Here is a 20,035-nt window from a genome sequence, read left to right on the forward strand (position 1 = left end):
TTAGACAAAACTTCTCTACAACCCCGGAGACTCCAAGTGCACAATAAAATGTATCTAAAAGCTAAAGAAGTGGGTTTTCCATGATATGTCTCCTCATTGAGGTGTGGGGAGGGAAAAAGTTCAGTCAAGTAAAAAGGTTTTATTTGATCTCTCTCTAGATTTTTGCAGTGGGTGCTTTGTACATCAGTTGTAGCTGTAGTTTTCATTCACGCTGATAGATGGCCACTCTACGATATTGTCTTCAATAAACTGGACGTGATATGGTCTTCTTGTTGCAAATATGACAGTCTTGGGTCCTTTTTTGGTCTGAAACATGACTCTCTTCTCAAAAGTGACCGGAGCAGATCCTGAATTGCAGGAAATAAAGATCTCATATTAAAAATACAAGGAGTGTGAGGAGAGTGTTTTCTTTTCAACATGGTATTGTTTGAAAAAGGTTCAATAAATGCTTTTCCAACGTCAAAAATAATGGTCGTGATTTCAATATTGAACAGAATAACGGTGATTATGATTTCCCTGGTGTAACTGGAGCTCAAATGGGTCCTACGCAATTGTAGTTTTGACGCTGGTGAAGGTCATTTGCAAATCACGCCTACCTGTCTCGCGCAGACACTCTTCCTTATGCCTCTCATCCCACGCTATAAGTTTACAGGCCATGGAGCAGTAGAAGACTTTGTGGCAGCGAGTACAAGCAGTTAGCTTGACAGCAGCAGAGCGACCACACTGGTAGCAAAACTTAAAGGGTGACCTAAGAAAAGATTGCGTCACACTCAAACAACTGACTGCAGCAGATGCAGCTTTCGCAGTACCTTAGTTTTAATCCAGTGGGAGATTCCATTTTGGCATCAAAATAAATGGCACCTTTATCTGTGAGGACAAATATTACAATCAATCAATCAATCAATCAATCAATCAATCAATCAATCAATCAATCACCTTCACTTTTCGCTTCATGCAATTTCCCCAAATGCGTTTTGCACACGTACTGTTCAGTCAGGAGCCATTCGTCACGTGTATATACACACACAGAGACAGAGACAGAGACACACACACACACACACACACACACACACACACACACACACACACACACACACACACACACACACACACACACACACACACACACACACACACACACACACACACACACACACACACACACACACACACACAGAGACACAGAGACACAGAGACACACACACACACACACAGAGACACACACACACACACACACACACACAGACACACGTGTGATACCATTCCATCGCAAAGATGCCATTTGTGACTTACCGATGCGTACTAGATGCTCCCTTTCTCTCTGGACAACAGTCTTCTTCAGCAAACTTCCCATCATGCTTAGCAGCTGGCGCTGTATTTTAAACATCTCCCTCCCCTCCATGCTGAGAGCATGATAGGGAGTGTGGGCGATACCAGAGTCCTAGGGAGCAACATGAAGACTTGTTTTTGCTTTATGCCAAACATTTATGGAGGTAGGTGTGCTTGAAAAGAGAACACAGTAGCGTCAGCTCACAACCATAGCAAAGAAAATGTTTGTTTTTTTCACTTTCATACATCCCCAGTCAAGATTCTTTGGTTGTCAAATTTGTAACCTGGTTGAAGGAGACGTGCGCGTAGTCCACCGCCGTTCCGACAGTATCGCCGACCTGAACCGGCATCAATATGTCCGCGCCGACCTTCTCTAACATGTCCAGCTAGGAGAGGATACAGAGTGTCACACTGACACCACACACAAAAGACTGGAATAGCAGTCATGGTTTAGTGCCGTATTTGAAATGGTCCACATTTTCAGCTCCCAAAGTACCTACGTAGTAATCATGTCATTTCCTATCATCTGCTTGAACCTTGGAAATCAATGACCTTGTGTCAATCCAACTCGTGTCAACATAACACAAGGATTGTGGCTGATATTAGAGCAAGGAACGAGCAGCCGCTCGCACGGACGTCTTTCATTTGCATGCGTCTGAGTGTAGGAAGTACCAGCTTTGGTCGGTTGGCATCCAAACGATAGTTGAAGTTTCCCAGGGCGCAAAGGGCGGTCCCCACGCCACGGCCCAAAGTGAGGTTGGGATCCACACCTCCTTTCAACAGCTCCTCCACCGCCTACATAGGGAAAGAGCAGGAAACAAAAGACAATTCTCAGAGGCAAGGCACATTATGTGACACTGGACACAGTACCTACCTACCTACCTACCTACCTACCTACCGTGTTATTGCCGCTGGCGATAGCCAACGAAAGAGGGGAATGGCCACTCCAGAGGAAGTCTGTGCTGGCATTATAGGAGAGCAAGAGCGACACCACCTTGCTGGCATTCTGGACAAAAAGAAACAGGCAAAGAGGTTAGAAAGGCAGAACCCTGATTTGGGTGGGAGCCAGGAAGCTCGCTTCTTTTGCCCATTCCTTGATGCCCATGATGTCTTTTTCTTTCTTTTCATTTGGACTAGAAGGTGCATTTTTGTGGCCAAGCACGGACGGGCGGACGGGCGGGGCTGTGTGTGTTGTGTGCGGGTTAGGGTTAGTGAACTCAACTCACACAGTAATCGCTGTCCCTCTGGCAGGCGATGTGCAGCGCCGTCCGACCTCCCTCTTTGGGACGTGGCTTTTCGTCCATTCTCCACGATTTGCGAGTGATGGTGGAACCCTGGGAAACATTTGGAAAATCCTACTAGGGTGTTCTTGGCTTCAGTCAGTGTGTTGGCTGCGCACCTTGTCCGGTTGGTAGATGTCATCCTGGTCGCATGCCCGCGCATCTGGATGGGTCAGTGCGTGCAGCAGCAGTTTGGTGATTTCGGGACCTTCCAGACCGGGCAGCGCTGCAGCTACGTGGAGAGGACAGAGGCCTTTCCTCTACAACACGAGGCCATTCGTGATTTGACGCGAGGCAACAAAAAGGACATGGAGCAGATTGGCACGCTACCTACCTCAGGTGGGAGACAAATATCACTTTGTGCTCCACACAGTAGATGTTTCTTGACAGTCTTGGTATCTGCTGCCAAAATGGCCAGGAAGATAACAGGTAAAGGCACTCTGGAAGTGTTGGGATCAGCGCCCCGATCCAAGAGCAGATTCAGCGTGGTCAGACGAACACGGTGCCTGGCGACGCAAAGCACGGCCGGCCGTCAACGGATACGACGGAGCTCTGTGGAGAACGGCGGAGGAGACCTACTCAAACTTCATGGCGGCCATTTTGCGAACAGTCTCCTCAGTGTCATCGGAATGCTGCTGAAACCAAGCGTGGCTGAGAGCCTCGGCCGCTTCTTGCAGAACATTCTCGCTGACGTGGATGCTGTAGCTGTACATGCAGCAGGCAGAGTCAAAACAACGCGCCGGTTTCATATTTTTGTTGCTTTCCTGCTGCAGGGTCGAAGGAATCAAATACAGCAGGTTGAAAGAGCTTCTTTGCTTTGGTTCAAGGCGTGTGTGGATCATTTCACGCCGCCACGGGGAGCTACCTTGGCAATTTTGGATGAATATTCTTTCCACTTGACACTGCCGAGCACAATATGGCCCTCCTTGACTTCCACCGAGCGTTCTGAAAGCAGCACCTTCTCCTCGTTTGCTGCCTTGTCCTCCTTGTCCCTCCCCCCTTCAACCTCAAGGTACTCTCTTATCTTATCGCCGCCGCCTTCTACCTTGCTGTCGTCCCTCCGGGTTCTCACTTTCCCTCTGGCTTTTTTACTGTTGGGGGAACGTTTAGTCGACTCCACCTGTCTAATCTGATGACATATAGAAGTGGATGCCATCTGAAATGGAAAAAAGCATTGGACATTTTCCATTTTGTGGAGTGGTGGCATCCATCAAACATTTCAATGTAACTATTTTCCATTGGAAAGGCTCAACCAAGGAGGAAAATCAATCTGGCTCTGAATTCGAACAACATACTTACTTGTGTTTTGGATATAAGTCCATCAAAGGTGTAAAGGGACTGAAAAGGATAGTAGAGTACGTGACACACAGCCAAGGCCGACATCCCCTCGGAATTCACCTTGTCGATGTCGGTGCCCAAATCTAACAGCAGTTGGACCACATCGTTGTGGCAGTTCACCTGAAAGAAAGAAAGAAAGAAAGAAAGAAAGAAAGAAAGAAAGAAAGAAAGAAAGAAAGAAAGAAAGAAAGAAAGAAAGAAAGAAAGAAAGAAAGAAAGAAAGAAAGAAAGAAAGAAATACATGCATGTGACTACTTGCAACAATTGTCAACAACAGTCATGGACTAAAATCAACCAAGTCAACCAATACTCCCGTTTGCCGCTTTCAAACAACACGAGAAAGAAATCGGTAGCGTATTACTGTGGCGGCAATCAGGGCGGTGTGCCCCTGAGAATCAGCCACGTCCGGGTGTACCAGGCCATCCAGGAGAATATTCAAAATGGCTGCTCCTTTCCCGACGGAAGCCTGATGAATCAACAGCTCCGAAGTGATTTCCAAATTTCCTTTGGGTCCAAATCCGTCCCGCTCCATTGAAATAATTGCTGCAACATCCCAGTCCAAAGTTTCAGCCTGTTTTCTGAGAGAAACACACATACAGCGACATGACCGTTTGTTCATTCAGAAATGATGAGAGTCAAGCACGCTTTGACACCAATTGACTGACCGACCGACCGACCTATGTTTGTGAATGTGAGCCAGCATCCGGGCTCGTAAGGGCAGATTGTCATGCGGATCTCGTTTGTAACCTTCGTACGTGTGAGAATCGGGTTCCCACAGCTGCTCAAAGAAATGGCGGTCAAACTCTCTTCGACGCCCCGGCGGCAACGGTAGATGGTCTCCATCTGTGGAATAATTCTCAATGCCGCAGGGCAAAGCGTTATTGCGGTCATAAAGCAGCCAGCTCTCATCCGGCTCTACCTGCAGACAAAAATGAACAAACAATCACAACAACATCGTTGACTCCCAAAGCTTGCTTGGCCCCAATGTCTGGCTCCTTCCTATTCACCTGCTTACAATGGGGGAAAGAAATGCTACTGACCTGGCCGTGAGAATGCGACAAGATGTTTGGCTCCAAGTAGGCAGCGTATTCAGTCAAGTTTTTCAGGCTGAAGCTGCTCTGGACACAGTTACACAATTGTATCAGATGCTTGCCATGCCACAGACCCACATCTTGACATCCTGTGGGTTCACTGAGCACACCGGGACCAAACCTTTGATCGGCGTGGTACAAACCCTGAAAAGGACAAGAAGACTGGCAGCCAGCATTCATTAGAAATTTCCACAAAGTGCCAATGGTGATTTCACCTTAAAAGTGGCTCCGTCGGAAAAAAGATGTTGTCCGTAGCCCTCTCTCCAATTCAGGTAGAATTTGCCCATGAATTTGTTGCCCGTCGGCCAACAGTACATGCCGTCGCCGTGCCTGTAGTCTTTGTAGAAAGAACCCTCGTAGAACTGGACGGACAGACAGACAGATAGAGAGAGGGAGGGAGGGAGGGAGGGAGAGCTTGATTAGTTTCCATGGTGGCTCTTTCTTTGGCCATTGTGTCATCTCATCTCATCTCACCTCTCCATTTTGCCAGCTGTACCTTCCCTTGCCGTGTTTGAGGCCATCGACGAAATCTCCCTCATATTTAGAACCGTCGAGAAACTCCTGGACACCAAAACCTTGTCGTTGCACCTCGCCGATTTCTCTGTTCGGACTCCCAGCCCGCGACTTCATCGCCGCTCGTCCCCCACGGGCCATGGCAACATCTTGTCGGTTTGACAACATTCCAAAAGGAACTCAAAGAATAAGGCCGGCCGGCCGACCGATGGAGCTTTGACGAGGCTTTAGCCTTCATGTGTATGTGTTGCTAAAAGTGCGCTGCTGCTTTTCAAACGTTTTTGTTTGGCATTGTTGTGGAAGTCAACCGGCGTCATGGCAAAGAGATCTTAGGACCACCCCCCCCCCCCCGCCTTCTCCCAAGCCCCACCCCTAAACCACAAGCCCCACCCCCAAGAGGGCATTGGATGACGTCGCAGACAGAGAAAGTCAATGTTTATTAGTTAGAAAAGAATTGAATCCAAAATGGTCATTACAATCATTCCAGTGGTACAAACACATTATAAAATTAAAATGAATGAATAAGAATGGAAAATGTATTGATTGATCTAGACGTCTTTTCTAAGGCTTTAAAAAATGATAAGTGGGTCTGTAACTAAAACATATTTCCATATACTTCAAGCGTTACAGTTTATATATATATATATATATATATATATGGAAATTTGCTTGAATGTACTTGCTTTTGACAACCCATAATTAGGAATACTATCTAATAAGATCCACCAGCTGTATAGAAATGCCATTACAAAGTTAACATTGTTACAGTCAGAGAACTATTATACTTGGATACAAACAAAAAACATGCATAGGTTGAACCACTTCATTCATTTATTAGTCAGTTGTTCAATTAAAAAAATAGAGTACTTAAAAAGACAAAAATAACGTTTACAAAGAAGGATGACCAAGTTTCCATGAGCAGAGTGAAGTTCAGTGCTTACAAACATGAATTAAGCGGTAATGTCTTCTACCATTCCAATTTATACAAGATTAAGTTAGCAGTATTTTTTTCCCAGGACCGGGCAATGTGAATTCACAACAAAGATCCTAATCCTCACATCCAACGATACAATTTAGTTTCTCAAAGCAAAGATGGAAATCTTCTCCAATGGAAAAGGCATCCAAAACATTCCCTTCGTGTCCCCCGATGAAGGGGATTTGTTGAGTGCACTCATGATAATAGTAAGGGAAGGATGGGCAGGGAGGGAGTCCTGTTAGTTGGCTAACATTTTAGTCATTGAGTCTTGTTAGTTGGCTAACATTTTAGTCATTGCTCCTCTCCTCAATTTTGAAAGTCTGCATCGGACGTTTGCTTAGGACCTTGATGTCATCCAGTAGATTGGTTGGTGTCAAAATGTGGGACGATCCTAGAGTTCAAACAGAAGAGCGCCGTCAATACCGCAACGACCAACGTGACAAAAATCAAAGACTAAATGCGTGCGCACCTACGATGACCTGACAGGATTTGACAGCCTGTGTCACCTCATAGGCACAGCGCATCTCAGAGTAGCCGATTCCTCCTACGACAAAGACGATGAGGCGCGAGCCCGTCCGACGTTCGTCCTGAGAGCTGGATTTGTGCTTCTGACGTGCACTGCAAAGACAATGAAAAGGTATCAGAGCCGCTGCAAAATGCAGAAAGAAAAGTGCGGTGCGGTGCGGCGCGGCGCAACGAAGCGCAGCGCTCTAACCCCTAACCCACCTCACAGCACCCGAACCATTCCAAGCAGTCGGACACTCAGACTGGTGCGGCCATTCCCGAGTGTCCAGTTTGTTCTCCACAGCATCCTGAAAATAACGTTAGAGTTCTTGAAAGATAATCCAAGTCAAATTGCAAACAGGATCATACTTGAGGCAAAGACCCTAACCAGCCACATACGCTAGGGGAACATCCAGCTTTCATTCTTCTCTTCATTAGGACATAGCAAACGATGACAATGTAACACCGTTTGGTCAACTGCACAAAAATGACTTCCTTGACCCAATTTGCGCCCGACCAGTATTACATCCTCACCTCCATGACATCTTTTATGAGAGGAGTCCACCTGGAAAGATTATAAATCTCATGCTGAGAACGGTCCCGTCTGGTAGCTTTGCGGGAGAACAAACTGGGCTGCAATCACAAGTAGAACATTCCAATTGATGGCCATTTTTCAAGAAAGCCTTTGGTTCAGCAATTGAGTGTTGTCAACAATCCATTTGGATTCTCTACGCACAGATGTGATGACGGGGACTCCGAGCTCTTTCCAGTTTAGGATCACTTCTTTTTCCTCTTCAATTTTCACGTGTTGGATGAGTTTGTTCAAATTCTCCTCTGTCGTTCCTGGTGACAAACACAAAACGGATGATAAATTCCATCGAGTGGCCTGCATCTTCACCTCATGCAAAATGAAATCGATTGCACAAAAACAGGTGATTAAATACGAGAGCCGAAATGATAGTTCTCAATCTGGCAAACTGGTCCATCATGCAGGTCTTCTTCTCCATCCACTTGGTAAGTAAGCAGAGCATCTTACATGAAGCGTTGGGCTAACCTGACGGAAGCGTTCCGCCTACCATACCTACGTACCTCCGAAAAGCCTCCCGCATTCATTCTTGTGTCACTCTGTTTTTGAATCCACAAAACGAGGCAAAATTTCACCAGCCGTTCTCATCTTTTGGTGTACCATTGACGCTGAAGATGTAAAGCAGCACAGCTCTGATCTTGTCATAGGTGGTGTACGGGTGGAGCAGCACTGGCAACAGCGTCCTCATGGGATCCTTCACTTTCACCCCATCCACGTCCGAGCCCACGGCAAGGTCCTATCGTCAAGAAAGAGAGATGTGTGTAAGATAAGTTCAAAAAAAGAAAACATCCCAGAGATTTCACCAACAGGGCGAGCTCAGACAGACCTGCTCGGCTTTGCAGAGTTTCTCGACATTGTTGGAGAAATGCGTCATACAATCTTCAGCCAACTGCAGGTGAACAGCTTTCTAGGAACACAAATGAAAAAATGGAACACTTATTAAGTGGAACCAATGTCAAACAATATACAATGAAAGATCGTGGACGATGTCACCCTGAGATGTGTAACGGCAACAGCGCAACATATGTACCTGTGTCAGCTGTTTACGGAATGATGGCATCTTTTTCATCATTTGGGCCAAATTGCTGATGGTGATCTGAAATTCAATGAACAAAATGACAATCCAAAAGCTGTAATGGAAGTACAGTACCATACAGTTTTCCCTTTGACGCTCAGATGGACTTGGCTTATTCAGTGCTAGCTAAGTCAAAAGAAGTACCTTCCCATCGGGTTGTTTCTTGCTAGCAGATATTTCCTTTAACATCTTGGGGATGAGTCTGGTTTAGAAACATAATGAATGGTACAATAATAGATGTGTACATGGCATGGCATGGCCCTCCCTCCCTCCCTCCCTGCCCGCTTCTTTGTCAGACTTACTCGGACACCTCAGCAATGTGCTTGTGCCTCAGCTTAACCCAAAGCGCGTCATCCTCATTCAGCGCAGCCTGCTTCTCGGAGCCATCTTTAGACTTGTACCTGACACGTCATCAAAATCACAAGACATATTTTGTGCATCGCATTTTGAAAATAGTGTCAGCAAAACTGCAAGGGTACATTACTTGTACGTGTCATTGTGGATATCAATGAGGTCGTAGGCCATGGCCTGGTAGGTAAGCTCATGGAGGATAGGGCTGACGGGGTCAAAGCCTCTTTCCACTATCAGCAGCTGGGCCTGAGTCTTGTCCTGGTGGGAAGGTCAAATTGGCTCAAGTTTTCATCTGACCTTCTGATGGAGATTGAAATGAGGTGGTGATGCCATTGTGACACAGCCTGTTACGTGATCACAATTTCCCAAACTAAAGCTTTGTTTTCTCGGTCCACAGATGTCTGACCTTTTTCTTACTGCTGTCATCCATCTGATAGTATCTGGACAGTTTGTTGTCCACCAACTCTGCGAGAATCTTAGCGCACTCCATGTTGGTGTCTCTAGTGGGGAAAATGAAATGACAAGGAATAACCTATTTTTCTCTTTCTAAAGCTTCGGTATCAAATTCTGCTTTTCCCATGGAAACTGAGTTTACGCTTGAGGCTAAGGTGCGTCAAAACATTCATTCTCCTCGGTGTACCTTTTGTATCGGACCCCTGGGTATTCATCCAACGTGGCGCAGAGGGTGACCAGCTGGTCCGCAAGCGTCTCCAGTGTCTTTTTTTTGTCCTGACTGTTGGGACTGTAGATGCTCTGAAAGGCTCCCGGATTAGCGCAAGTGAACACCTGAAAAGAATTCACGTTTGGAGTTTTTTGAACTTTATTTAGAACTAATCCACACCTGATTTCATGAACATCTTTTCAAGTGCGTGTTTTAAAAAAGAGGAGTTCAAACTAGACAGCAAAAAGAAGAAAAGGCATGAAAGCTCTTAGACATAACCTACCTGTGCTTCATGTGGCATGAAGGAAATGTGGATTTCTTTGCAAATCCGAATGTACTTTGCACAGTACAGCTTCATATTGTTGAAAAGGTCATCAGGGCAGTCTGTGGGACACAGCTCTCTTATTCGCTTGCATAGTCTCAAAATCAGTCAAAAGCGGATCATCTTTAGTAGGGCTGTAACCATATGTTATGTATGGTGATGAGGCCTAATGATTTGGCCATCATTCATGATTTGACCGTCATCATTGGGAGCTTAAGATCAGGGGATGCTTTGAGAATAATTGTCCATTTTTTGTCGACGTGAAGCCCTTTGAGACTGCTTGTGATTTAGGGCTATACAAATAAACTTGACTTGACTTGACCGGTGTTACTTACAGTCAGTGAAATAAACATATGCCGATTTGTATTTCGGTTTAGGTTTGAAGTCGGCAATAAAGGCATCCACAGACTGTAAAAGAAGAAGGGGAAAAATGTCGTGATAAAACAGTGTTTGAGATCAAGAAGAAGTCACGGTATACCTGCGCTGTCGGTGTCATAAAGTAGATGGCCTTCATTTCCAAAACAGGTTCTCTCATTTTGTGCAGGTCCTCCACAACTAAAGGAAAGAGATCCATATATCTGCACATACTGCATTTCAAATGAACCCTAGTGCATACTGTTCAAGGAAAAGGAGTCCTGCAACTAACTCAAGATTGATAACCTACTTGTTATTTTCTCTGACATCAGATCCGACATTTTGCAGCATGATGACAGGAGCTTGGTGGTAAACTGGTCCAGAATCAATATCTGTACCAGAGAAAATGGACACGTTTATGAAATCCTAATAAGATTAACAATACTTTCAATGGCAGAAAGTGCACACAAAAAAGGAGAAATTCAATCATTGAGTGAGAATATAGACTTGAAGCAGTAACCTGGGTGTTGTCTTAGCAAAACAAAACCAAGGCAACGTGAAAGATTGCTTACCTTCCATACTTCTGATTTTCGGCAATCTTCAATAATCGTTTCTTTAATTCCTGTATAAACGAGTAAATGCGTCAGATATCGAGGCTGTCTTCAAGGAAATAAATGCATCATTTAATTTCTTTGTTATTTCACAATATTAGGATATGCTTCATCATTTCATTTCCTCGTTATTTCAAAATATGATGAGATGCTTCGTCAGACATTAGAGCGTAGTACTGAAAGTTGTGTCTCGTGAGAAAGTTTCGTTTCGTTTTAAAGTTTGAGATCTTACATGCCATTCTTTTCTCTTGTTAGGGTAGAACATTCCAAAGGTCACCGGCCGGACACTGACATTGTTATTCTGCCTTTTGAACCGAGAGAGAGAGAGAGCGAGAAGACGAGGTGGGGCTGGCTTCAAACGACAGAGCGTTGACCCACTTTCGGACTGTGTCAAAATCAGATTGCAAAATCGGACTGCTGTTACCAACCATTAAGACAAGTCAAGTGCGCACGTAAATGGGCCAGGAGTCGAAATTGCGTCTCGTTCTTTCGCGTTTTCACATCGCCGTGCGTGAAAGTTGACGAGAACTGTCATTCAGTCACAAGGGAAGCAAGTGCTGCTTGGCCGATAGTTCTACGGCACAAAGTCACTGACTTGTACTGTTCATTGAACCACAAACGACTGACTATGATAGCGAACTTACTTTTCCAAACTATTCTTTTCAGTCCGTTCTCTGGACCAGTTGCCATCTTGACTTCCCTCCTCTTCTGCGCCCTTTCCTGTCTGCTCCGGTGTTTTGTCAAATAACTTTATTTACCAAATGCAATTTACAATGTAATTACAGATAGAAACATGAACGAATAAGTAATAATAATAATCAAAAAATGCCGGCGTTGTAAATAAAAATGAAGAAATATTGAAAACATTGAAATGGGAAAATATTTTTAGTAGTAATAGTTTTAATAGCGTTCTTGTTTTTTCAACCAGATAAAGAATAGAAATACATGGCAAACTTGTTTAGCAGCATACAGATAATGGGTTTCGTCTTGAAAAATTCTGTCTGATTTGTTTCCCTGTCTGGTCTGATGCGAGTGGCGCATGATGCTAAACATTACGACTTCCGGTCTCAGGCTTGCGGCCCCTCACAGAGAGAAAATTGCGTTTGACGTGTATATATAATTTTGCTTGCTTCTATTGATGTCCATATTAATATTTCATTATGAATAGCATTCTGATCAACTTTTATTATACATTCTTCCTCCACTTCCTTTCGGCTTGTCCCGTTAGGGGTCGCCAGAGCCAGTCATTCTTTTTCATCAAACAAACTGTACCTGCTGTAATAATAATAATAATAATAATAATCGTTATTATTATTATTATTAGTAGTAGTAGTAGTACTAGTAGTACTAGTAGTAGTAGTATTAGCAGTAATCATATTATTATTATTATTATTATTATTATTATCATTACAGCAGGTACAGTCTGTTTCTTTGTCATGTTTCAGCTTTGCTTTGATTGGACAGCATGCTAAAAAGGCGTGTCTTGGTGTATGTATTACAACCCAGACAGATACCAGATTGGTTTAAAAAAGGGTGAAACCGTTCCGACTGAGACTGAGTTTTTAATCGAATCATAGGGGAGAGAGTGGTAACAGAAAAAAAAAGAAGTCATTTTGAAGAATGGGTGCACTGAAAGGTTTGGTTGCTTTCATCTTGGTGTGTATATACACACAGGTAAGAAAATGTCTTTTTATTCCCTAAAAATGTTGATAAAAGGTCAAAAAACGAAAATGAGAGTTATGTACTTACAGATGTTCACATAAATTGGTTGAAAGAAAGCGTATTCATTTTTCTCATTGGAATTTACAGGTTTCAGCTGAAACGGGTATGGGATTTGATTCTTTTTTGAACGTAATTCTTTCTTTTGGCATTGGTGTACGTAGCACCAATGATATGTAACAACATAAAGTGCGTCCTACAATACAATACTGCTGTGTGGCATTTTGGCAAATGTGTTTGTCCTTCTCTCTCTCTCTCTCTCTCTCTCTCTCTCAGCGTTCACAGCATCAGTGTTCGCAGAGACATCCAGGAGCGTAACTCTCCGATGGGACAGCTATCCCGGAGCCAGCTCCTACCTGATCAGCGTGTCCCTAGATGGCTCGCAAGATGTCATTGCTTTTGTCCAATTTGGTGGAAACACAGTGATGGGCACCGTCAACTCTCTGTCCCCCAACAACATCTATGTCTTCACTCTTCAACCTTTGGATGTTAACCAAGACCCGCTGAACATTACAACTGTTTGGTCATTAACAGGTCAGATGAGCACGTTTTTTTTTTGCTTGACTCTATAATTGTGATCGTTAGAAGCAAAAGGGATGTGCTTCCTAAAATGCTACCAAGGAAAGAAAATGTCCCAACCTAATGAAAGTGTTTGTCATATTTCAGCTCCCGAGGTGATGGATCCCATCCAGACAGTCAAGCCAAAGGATAGCCAAACGTTAATGGTTGAATTCAACTCGGTTACAGGAGCCACTCATTACATTGTACGTGTCCAGAATTCAGCGGGGTTTTTTAGGGAGGACACAATTTCTTCCTCCCCAGCTGAGATCATTTCCCTCACGCCCTACACCGAGTATACGTTGAGCATCATGGCGGGGAACGACGGAGGTCGCAGCCAGCCGTCTCCCTCTGTGACCGGAATGACAGGTACACTTTTCCCAGCGTGTGGGTGGGAAGCCTTCTCGCCAGAAAGCGGCAGCTGGTATTCCGCGTCAAACAAAAAGAGTCACGTCACACCCCGTTCTCATCTCTATTGTCTGAGAGCACCATCGCGCTCACTTGATACATCGTACGAGAAATATGACGAGCAGGGACCTGGTAACTTTAGCTGAGCTCTCTCTCTCTCTCTCTCTATCAAAAACACAAAGCCTTGTATTCAGCACGCAGCACGCATCTGTAGTCTCAAGGGAGCACACCTCATCCACGAGCAACAGTGTCATCACCGAGTTCAGTTCTAGGCTGCGTGAGTAGCCCGAGGCCCAAAAGCCAAAGGCTGAACGGAATCATAACATGTGCCTTGGAAACATATCTTGGGCCGACTCATTCGCTGTACTTTTCCAAAGCCGTACACAATGACTCAAGGCAGGCACTGCTGTAGCAAATGGTGCGGAAACATTTGAGCCAGGTTTTCTTCTCTCTCTCTCTCCTTCACAGTTTTGCCCCCTCTTCAGCCCATCACTTCTTCTCCCAGCAACGACAGCATTTTGATATCCTGGGACCCGATGGACGGTGCCGTCCAGTACACCGTCATCCTGTACGAGGATTTCTCCAACACCACCGTCAAGCAGAACACGAGCGGCACCAATCTGACAGTGTCGGGACTTGACGCCGGCGCCCTCTTCACCATCATGGGCTACGGCTGGGATGCGGAACAACGAAAGGGAGAGGCCGGTTTGTACGTCAACCAGACGACACGTAAGGAAGCACTTTGGTCTGTCACGTTTGCTCCTGTACGTCATCGACAGTCTGATGGCCAGACGTCTTTCATTCGCAGGACCTCCGACGCCGGATTCCGTCCAAGTCTCCGTGGCGACCATCGGCGAGCAAGCTGCGCTGTCCGTGTCCTGGGAAATCAAGCGGGAGCTTCATGGCAGCGTTGAGTACCGTGTGATGAGCAGCCAGAACCTCACTTGTAGCGCCTCATCCAGCCCTTGCGTCCTCTCGCCGGTCACGTGCGGAGAGGTGCACGTTATCCAGGTGACGGCATCCAACGACGCAGGAGCCGGCTACCCTTCGAGTCACGTGGAGTTCATTACCTGTGAGTAGCCGCATTCTCCCTTTGTCACCAACTCTTGAAAACCTTTTGAACCTTCTTACTTGCCAGTCCCCTGCCCACCCAAATCTTTATCTTTGGTGGAGTCCGTGGAAGGAAACTGCACGCTGTCCTGGGCTCCGGAGCCCTACGCGGAGAACTACACGGCCTACGTGAAAACGGCCGACGGCGGCGAGGAGACTTGCAACACTACCAGCCACAACTGCACCTACCGCTGCCAATGTGGCTACATGTTCCACATGTACGTGTTTGCCTACAACCACGCCGGCTCCAGTCCTCGGGGCCCTAGCGTCAACCACACCACCCGTAAGCGGAAGCTCGCTCGCTCGCTCGCTCGCTCGGTCTCTGGCGCTTTGGCTCAAGCCCTTTGGCCTTTGTCAGTGCCCTGTTGTCCAGAGGACGTGTCCGTCTCCCCGGTGAGTACGGACACTCTGGAGATCACGTGGACGGCGTCTCGGGGAGCAGATCTGTACGAGACCCGGGCGGCGGATCTTTGGCGAGTCGTCCTGTGCAACGACACGGCGCCGGTGTGCGCCCTCTCCGACCTGAGCTGTGACAGTACCTACAGTGTGCTGGTGACACCCTGCAATGACTTGAGCGGCTGTAATCCCAAATGCAAAACTCACACCAAAGACACAGGTAAGAAGAGCACATGAGCGGCCGTCTGTCATGCCAAATGCCAAACTCACACCACAGACACAGACAGGCAAGAGCATACGCGCCATCCGAGAATGAAGATCCAATCATCTGTGAATGCACCCATGATCCCATGACTTCTACTGGTTACGCATATTTGGAATGGGTTGTAGTTTCAGGAAGCCCTCCTGTAAAGTGTATCTCCTAAAAATGGATGTATATACGTATGATTGGACCTACTGTCAGAGTCAATGTTTGAAAACAATCACTCCTGGGTATCCTGACTTTCTCGTTCTCTCGGCCAGCCCCCTGCGCGCCCACCGATATCCGTCTGGTTCCGAAGAACTCGTCCTGCGTCAGCGTCAGTTGGACCGCATCCAATCGTGCTGCCAATTACAGTGTGAGCGCTGTGGGAGAAGATGGCGTGCACACCTGCACCGCTAGCGGAAGCAGCTGTGACATCGCAGGTCTGCCCTGCGGATCCGTCTACGAGGTCAGCGCCATAGCCACCGGCGCCGTCGGACAGAGTTTACCCAGCTACTGGGAAAGGCTGGAAACAGGTGAAGGATGAAAAAGAAAAAGGGCTGCCGCTCATTGGGCTGATTTAACGGTACCGTACTCCATTGCACAGAACCCTGTTGTCCGGCCAGTCCCACTGTGCACCAGGTGACTCAGGCCATGACCAACGTGTCGTGGTCTGACGCTAAAGGCGCTTCCACGTTTGTGACGACGTTGACATCGCCGCGCGGTCACGCAAGCTGCCACACCCAGGACTACCACTGTCTCATGGGCTGCATCACTTGTGGCACAAACTACACAGTCACCATGGAGGCTGTCAGCCCCAGCGGACGCAGTGTCAACTGCACCTATCAGGGCTTCTCCTCCAGTCAGTCAGCAGCCACTTTCTGAACGCAGCTAGGTTCAGATACATACGTACCATTGCTGCTCACGGCCCTCTTTGTCTGTCTGTCTGTCTGTCTGTCTGTCTGTCTGTCAGGTGCATGCTGTCCATCAGGCGTAAGGGTGTACAAGATGTCTGGCAACACTTTGCGGCTGCACTGGCGCACCACTGGCAGCGAGCACCGTTACGTAGCCCAACTCACGGGTAGCAACAACTCCTACAACTGCACCACCTCTGCGGGAGAGAGCAGCTGCGATATTGCAGACGTCCAATGTGGAGACGCTTATCACGTGGTGGTTGCCCCATTGACGCCAGAAGGAAGCAAAGTCTCATTTTGCACTCAGAGGGTTTATTCAGGTATTCAGGAGGCACACTCTCCTCAAACTCCAGGCAGAAATTCAATGGAGAAAGAGCAAACATTTGGGCTGATTGTCTATTATTTCTCGTCTTTCAGTCACTTGCACCGAAAGTGATATTGGCACAGGTTAGTGTCTTTTGTCAAATCGGAAATCATGACGTCATACTGTCAAATACACTCATCGCGGTTTTGCTATTTAAAGAAAAGTTCTCAATCAAATCCATGTTCTTGCAGTGATTTACAGAGGCAAGAGAAGTCTGGATCAGTAAGGTAAGTGGTGTCGTAAATATATATGCTACACAAGTTTGTATGCTATTTGCGACATTAAAACAGAAGCAACTCACAAAAGCTTGACATTGAAAACGCTGTTGGGTAAGTGTATCCATTTTATATCCGCAGCCTGCTGTCATATGATGCAAGTGCCCTGCTGTAAACTCATCGTCAATCTGCATCATCCCCTCCATGTTTGGGTCCATCTTCTCAGCCAGTAGGGAAGGCACCTTATCGTTGGTTTCATTTGTTAGTACCTTCCTGAGGTGATTGTAAGGCTCCTTCCTGTAAGGCTTCTTCGCCAAGTCTACACTTTTTATAAGTGTAAAAATGAAACATGTCACATGTGTTTGGCTACGTTTACGATTTTGTCAGTGATGTGCGCTTAACGACTGTCCTTCCTTCCTTCCTTCCTTCCTTCCTTCCTTCCTTCGGCAACCCATCCATACAAAGTAAATTTATAGTCATTGTACCAAGTAGGAAGCCTCCTGAGTCTGAACATGAACAATAATGAGTGCCTTTGTTACTGTCAAATTGTATACTGTCTTTCTCAGGATGATTTAAATGCTTTGAAATGTCACTTGGGTTTTGCACACCCAGTGCGTCTTTCTGAGAATAAATGAATTCCCCAGTATTTGGTGTTTGTAATGTTTTTGCCACAAGCTCAGGTCTCACAAAGATCTTATTTATTTATTTATTTATTTTTTAATTCAATGGTTTGAATCATTTTAAAGTTCGCAGTAAAGTGACGACATCGCTGACGTTTACCAGACAAACCGTCAAAGTTCTGTCCCAATATGGCCGCCCGGCAACGCCGTCACTCCGAAATTGGATGGTTGGCTGGACTTTTTTTTTTTTTTTCTCTCTTTCTGACGTCCTGTTTTACGTAGTTCGCTCAAATCAATGTTTATTCGTTCCACCTACTGCGTAAATCTCATTTGATTTAATCAGTTTTCCTCTTTATAAACCAAAACATAAACCAGATCATTCACAGCCAACATCGCCATCTCGCGTTAGGAGAGCAATAACATTTTCTAATCCGGTAGTTGCAGCCGGGAGGGAGTAAGTCAATCGATCTCCAAAAACAGCGAGGGGAAATGAATCCGTGGTTCAAACCGTCGCTTCACAGGCAGAGACATGAGTTTGTCATTGACTTTGTCAGGAGGAATAAGCCCCAAAAGGTCCGATTTTGGGCAGCACCTGCTGCTAGTAATGAACTCAGAGTTGAACTAGTGGCCTAATAGCGATTGTTCTTGAATTGAATTTCCACGACAACAATATCGAGTCCGTCTACATTAGCGCATCTTTTCTGCCTTTCCCTATTTCGTGTAGGTGGTGGACTTGGGTTGCGCTGAGTGCAGCCTTCTTCAAAAGCTCCGCTTTCATCGTCAAATTGAATTGTTGGTCGGAGTTGACCTCAATGGCCACAAGCTGAGAAAAAAGATGTAAGTGTGCGCTTCAAACAGGCCGGATGCTCGGCCGGCATTTGACAAGTGACAAAATAAGACTCACTCAGCTATTTGAACAAAGGGTTGTTGCAATGGCAGATGATCGTGTCACTATGGCCAATATCAACACTTGCATATCCGTTTGGTGACGTCAATCATGACCTTGTGCAGGCATGGACTGGCTCCTCTAGCAACTGACTATCTGCAGCCAACTTGGAATCAACTGTGCGTGCAGCTATACCAGGGCTGTCTCACGCAAAAAGATGCTCGCTTCAAAGGATTTGATTTAGCGACCGCCATTGAGCTGTAAGGCCTTTTTGACACAATGGAGATAGAAGCGTAACTGTGCTCATTTTCTTCATTCCTTCACTTCCTTCCTTCCCTCCCTCCTTGGATGTGTACAGTATTGAGCACCTCCCACTTGATGATTTGAAGCGCTTCTGTGAGGTGCTCTTTGGATACATGGCTCCGCAAACAGTGATCATCAGCACACCAAATTCGGACTTCAACCAGCTTTTTCCTTTAACGTCAGCTTTCAGGCACAGTGACCACAAGTTTGAATGGAGCAGAGAGGAGTTCCAATCCTGGTAAGTTCTTTCTTTCTTTTCGTGTCCATCCGACCATAATGACCATCATGCTGACAGATGAAAACCCAGTCCCGTCGGTGCCTAGTCCGTGGTTTTTCCCAGCCACCGGTGAACGACATGCCCTGCCCTGCCCTGCCCTGCCCTGCCCTGCCCTGCCCTGCTAGTATTTGAGATGTCTGAGGCCACTACTTGAAGACAAGTCCTCTCACATAGCACTCCATTGCTGAAGTGATGGGATGGATGATTGTGCTATTTTCAATGAGTGGGCAAGAAGAGCTGAAACGGGGGTTTGTTTCCAGGTCCCAGAATGTATGCTCCAAGTTTGGCTACAAAGCCAAGTTCGGTGGTGTCGGACAAGCTCCCCCGGGCCAAGAGCAGACGATTGGCTTCTGCACCCAGATTGCTGTCTTTGACAGGCTCGCCGCCGCCACGGCGGACACGTTAAGTGACAGTGGAGAAGATGCATTCCCATATTTGCAGGTGAGTAGACGAGAAGGTTTCATGCTCCAATTTGCTCGAGCAACACGGCGCCAATGTCAATGTGTTTCTTGACTAGGTTTATAATGTCACTTATCCCAGTCTGCGCGACCACAACATTCTGCGCAAGACTCTGGTTAGTGAGTTGCTCTACTGGGCGGAAAAGATGAAAAATGAATGGCTGGAAAAGATGACGACGGGTAAGAGTCCCTGACACACAGACAGACACCTTGGACTCCTAACAATCCTTTCCTTTCCAATATGAACTTCAGTTATTTCAGGATTTGTTGTTTTATGATGGCCAAAAGCAGGTTTGTCAGTATCTCTCATGTTAAAACTGATCCAACCCAAGGAGATCAGGAGGAGGCAAATCCAGTGGAGGAGAAAGGGAAGCAAGAAGGAGGAGGAGCCGTTGAAGAGATCTTCTGGACAAGTGACCAAGAACCGCGGTGTCTCACATTACACAGGTGCGTGTGTGTGTGTGTGACGTATCCCAGGGATGTCATCCTGCTGGCCGCGACCTTGGATCGGGCTGCCTACATTGTAGGTCAAGCGAGTTTGTTCCCTCTTCCTCAGGCACGTGGCTGTTCCCCTA

At 46.2% G+C, this 20,035-nt stretch overlaps 4 protein-coding genes across 7 annotated transcripts in view; 2 read left to right on the forward strand and 2 right to left on the reverse strand.

The window, feature by feature from the left end:
• Window positions 1–119: 119 nt before the first annotated feature.
• Window positions 120–5,891, reverse strand: LOC119122249 (ankyrin repeat and MYND domain-containing protein 1-like). Of its 3 annotated transcripts, none has more exons than XM_037250551.1 (18): window positions 5,513–5,891; window positions 5,254–5,400; window positions 4,988–5,182; window positions 4,625–4,866; window positions 4,309–4,525; window positions 3,909–4,067; window positions 3,475–3,765; window positions 3,189–3,373; window positions 2,944–3,115; window positions 2,729–2,869; window positions 2,556–2,663; window positions 2,228–2,335; window positions 2,002–2,124; window positions 1,614–1,715; window positions 1,294–1,441; window positions 810–867; window positions 597–748; window positions 120–347 (listed from the first exon to the last, which is right to left on the reverse strand). In XM_037250551.1, exons 1-18 carry the CDS (start codon window positions 5,717–5,719, stop codon window positions 184–186), a joined length of 2,919 nt encoding a protein of 972 aa, XP_037106446.1. In that variant the 5' UTR covers window positions 5,720–5,891; the 3' UTR covers window positions 120–183. The 3 variants fall into 3 exon arrangements, with proteins under 3 accessions (XP_037106446.1, XP_037106445.1, XP_037106448.1); XM_037250550.1 differs by having other exon boundaries at window positions 3,189–3,376; XM_037250553.1 differs by lacking the exon at window positions 2,228–2,335 and having other exon boundaries at window positions 3,189–3,376.
• Window positions 5,892–6,363: 472 nt separating this feature from the next.
• stxbp3 (syntaxin binding protein 3) lies at window positions 6,364–11,765 on the reverse strand. The gene is made up of 19 exons (XM_037250569.1): window positions 11,636–11,765; window positions 10,953–11,002; window positions 10,691–10,772; window positions 10,505–10,581; window positions 10,362–10,434; window positions 9,988–10,088; window positions 9,684–9,829; window positions 9,450–9,543; window positions 9,177–9,301; window positions 8,995–9,093; window positions 8,837–8,894; window positions 8,648–8,713; window positions 8,444–8,524; window positions 8,218–8,353; window positions 7,768–7,874; window positions 7,566–7,664; window positions 7,254–7,339; window positions 6,997–7,145; window positions 6,364–6,918 (listed from the first exon to the last, which is right to left on the reverse strand). Exons 1-19 carry the CDS (start codon window positions 11,679–11,681, stop codon window positions 6,815–6,817), a joined length of 1,779 nt encoding a protein of 592 aa, XP_037106464.1. The 5' UTR covers window positions 11,682–11,765; the 3' UTR covers window positions 6,364–6,814.
• A 652-nt stretch (window positions 11,766–12,417) lies between these two features.
• LOC119122250 (fibronectin type III domain-containing protein 7-like) lies at window positions 12,418–17,562 on the forward strand. Its single transcript, XM_037250554.1, has 14 exons — window positions 12,418–12,665; window positions 12,801–12,816; window positions 12,987–13,244; window positions 13,377–13,637; window positions 14,145–14,405; window positions 14,485–14,748; window positions 14,815–15,069; window positions 15,145–15,402; window positions 15,705–15,959; window positions 16,031–16,285; window positions 16,397–16,657; window positions 16,755–16,784; window positions 16,893–16,928; window positions 17,058–17,562. The coding sequence occupies exons 1-13, from the start codon at window positions 12,612–12,614 to the stop codon at window positions 16,925–16,927; spliced, it is 2,463 nt and encodes an 820-aa protein (XP_037106449.1). The 5' UTR covers window positions 12,418–12,611; the 3' UTR covers window position 16,928; window positions 17,058–17,562.
• Window positions 17,214–20,035, forward strand: part of henmt1 (HEN methyltransferase 1) — a 3,252-nt gene continuing 430 nt past the window's right edge. Inside the window, exons 1-8 of one of the 2 annotated variants that reach the window (XM_037250592.1) lie at window positions 18,003–18,109; window positions 18,261–18,373; window positions 18,548–18,682; window positions 18,781–18,963; window positions 19,263–19,443; window positions 19,520–19,640; window positions 19,793–19,907; window positions 20,017–20,035. The exon at window positions 20,017–20,035 is cut by the window's right edge and continues 139 nt beyond it. In XM_037250592.1, the coding sequence (XP_037106487.1) occupies window positions 18,026–18,109; window positions 18,261–18,373; window positions 18,548–18,682; window positions 18,781–18,963; window positions 19,263–19,443; window positions 19,520–19,640; window positions 19,793–19,907; window positions 20,017–20,035 (951 nt within the window). In that variant the 5' untranslated portion in view covers window positions 18,003–18,025. Of the gene's footprint in view, window positions 17,362–18,002; window positions 18,110–18,260; window positions 18,374–18,547; window positions 18,683–18,745; window positions 18,964–19,262; window positions 19,444–19,519; window positions 19,641–19,792; window positions 19,908–20,016 lie in introns of those variants that run through there. The other variant, XM_037250593.1, reaches the window with a different exon arrangement.

Source organism: Syngnathus acus, chromosome 4, assembly GCF_901709675.1.
Source record: "Syngnathus acus chromosome 4, fSynAcu1.2, whole genome shotgun sequence".
Taxonomy (NCBI): domain Eukaryota; kingdom Metazoa; phylum Chordata; class Actinopteri; order Syngnathiformes; family Syngnathidae; genus Syngnathus; species Syngnathus acus.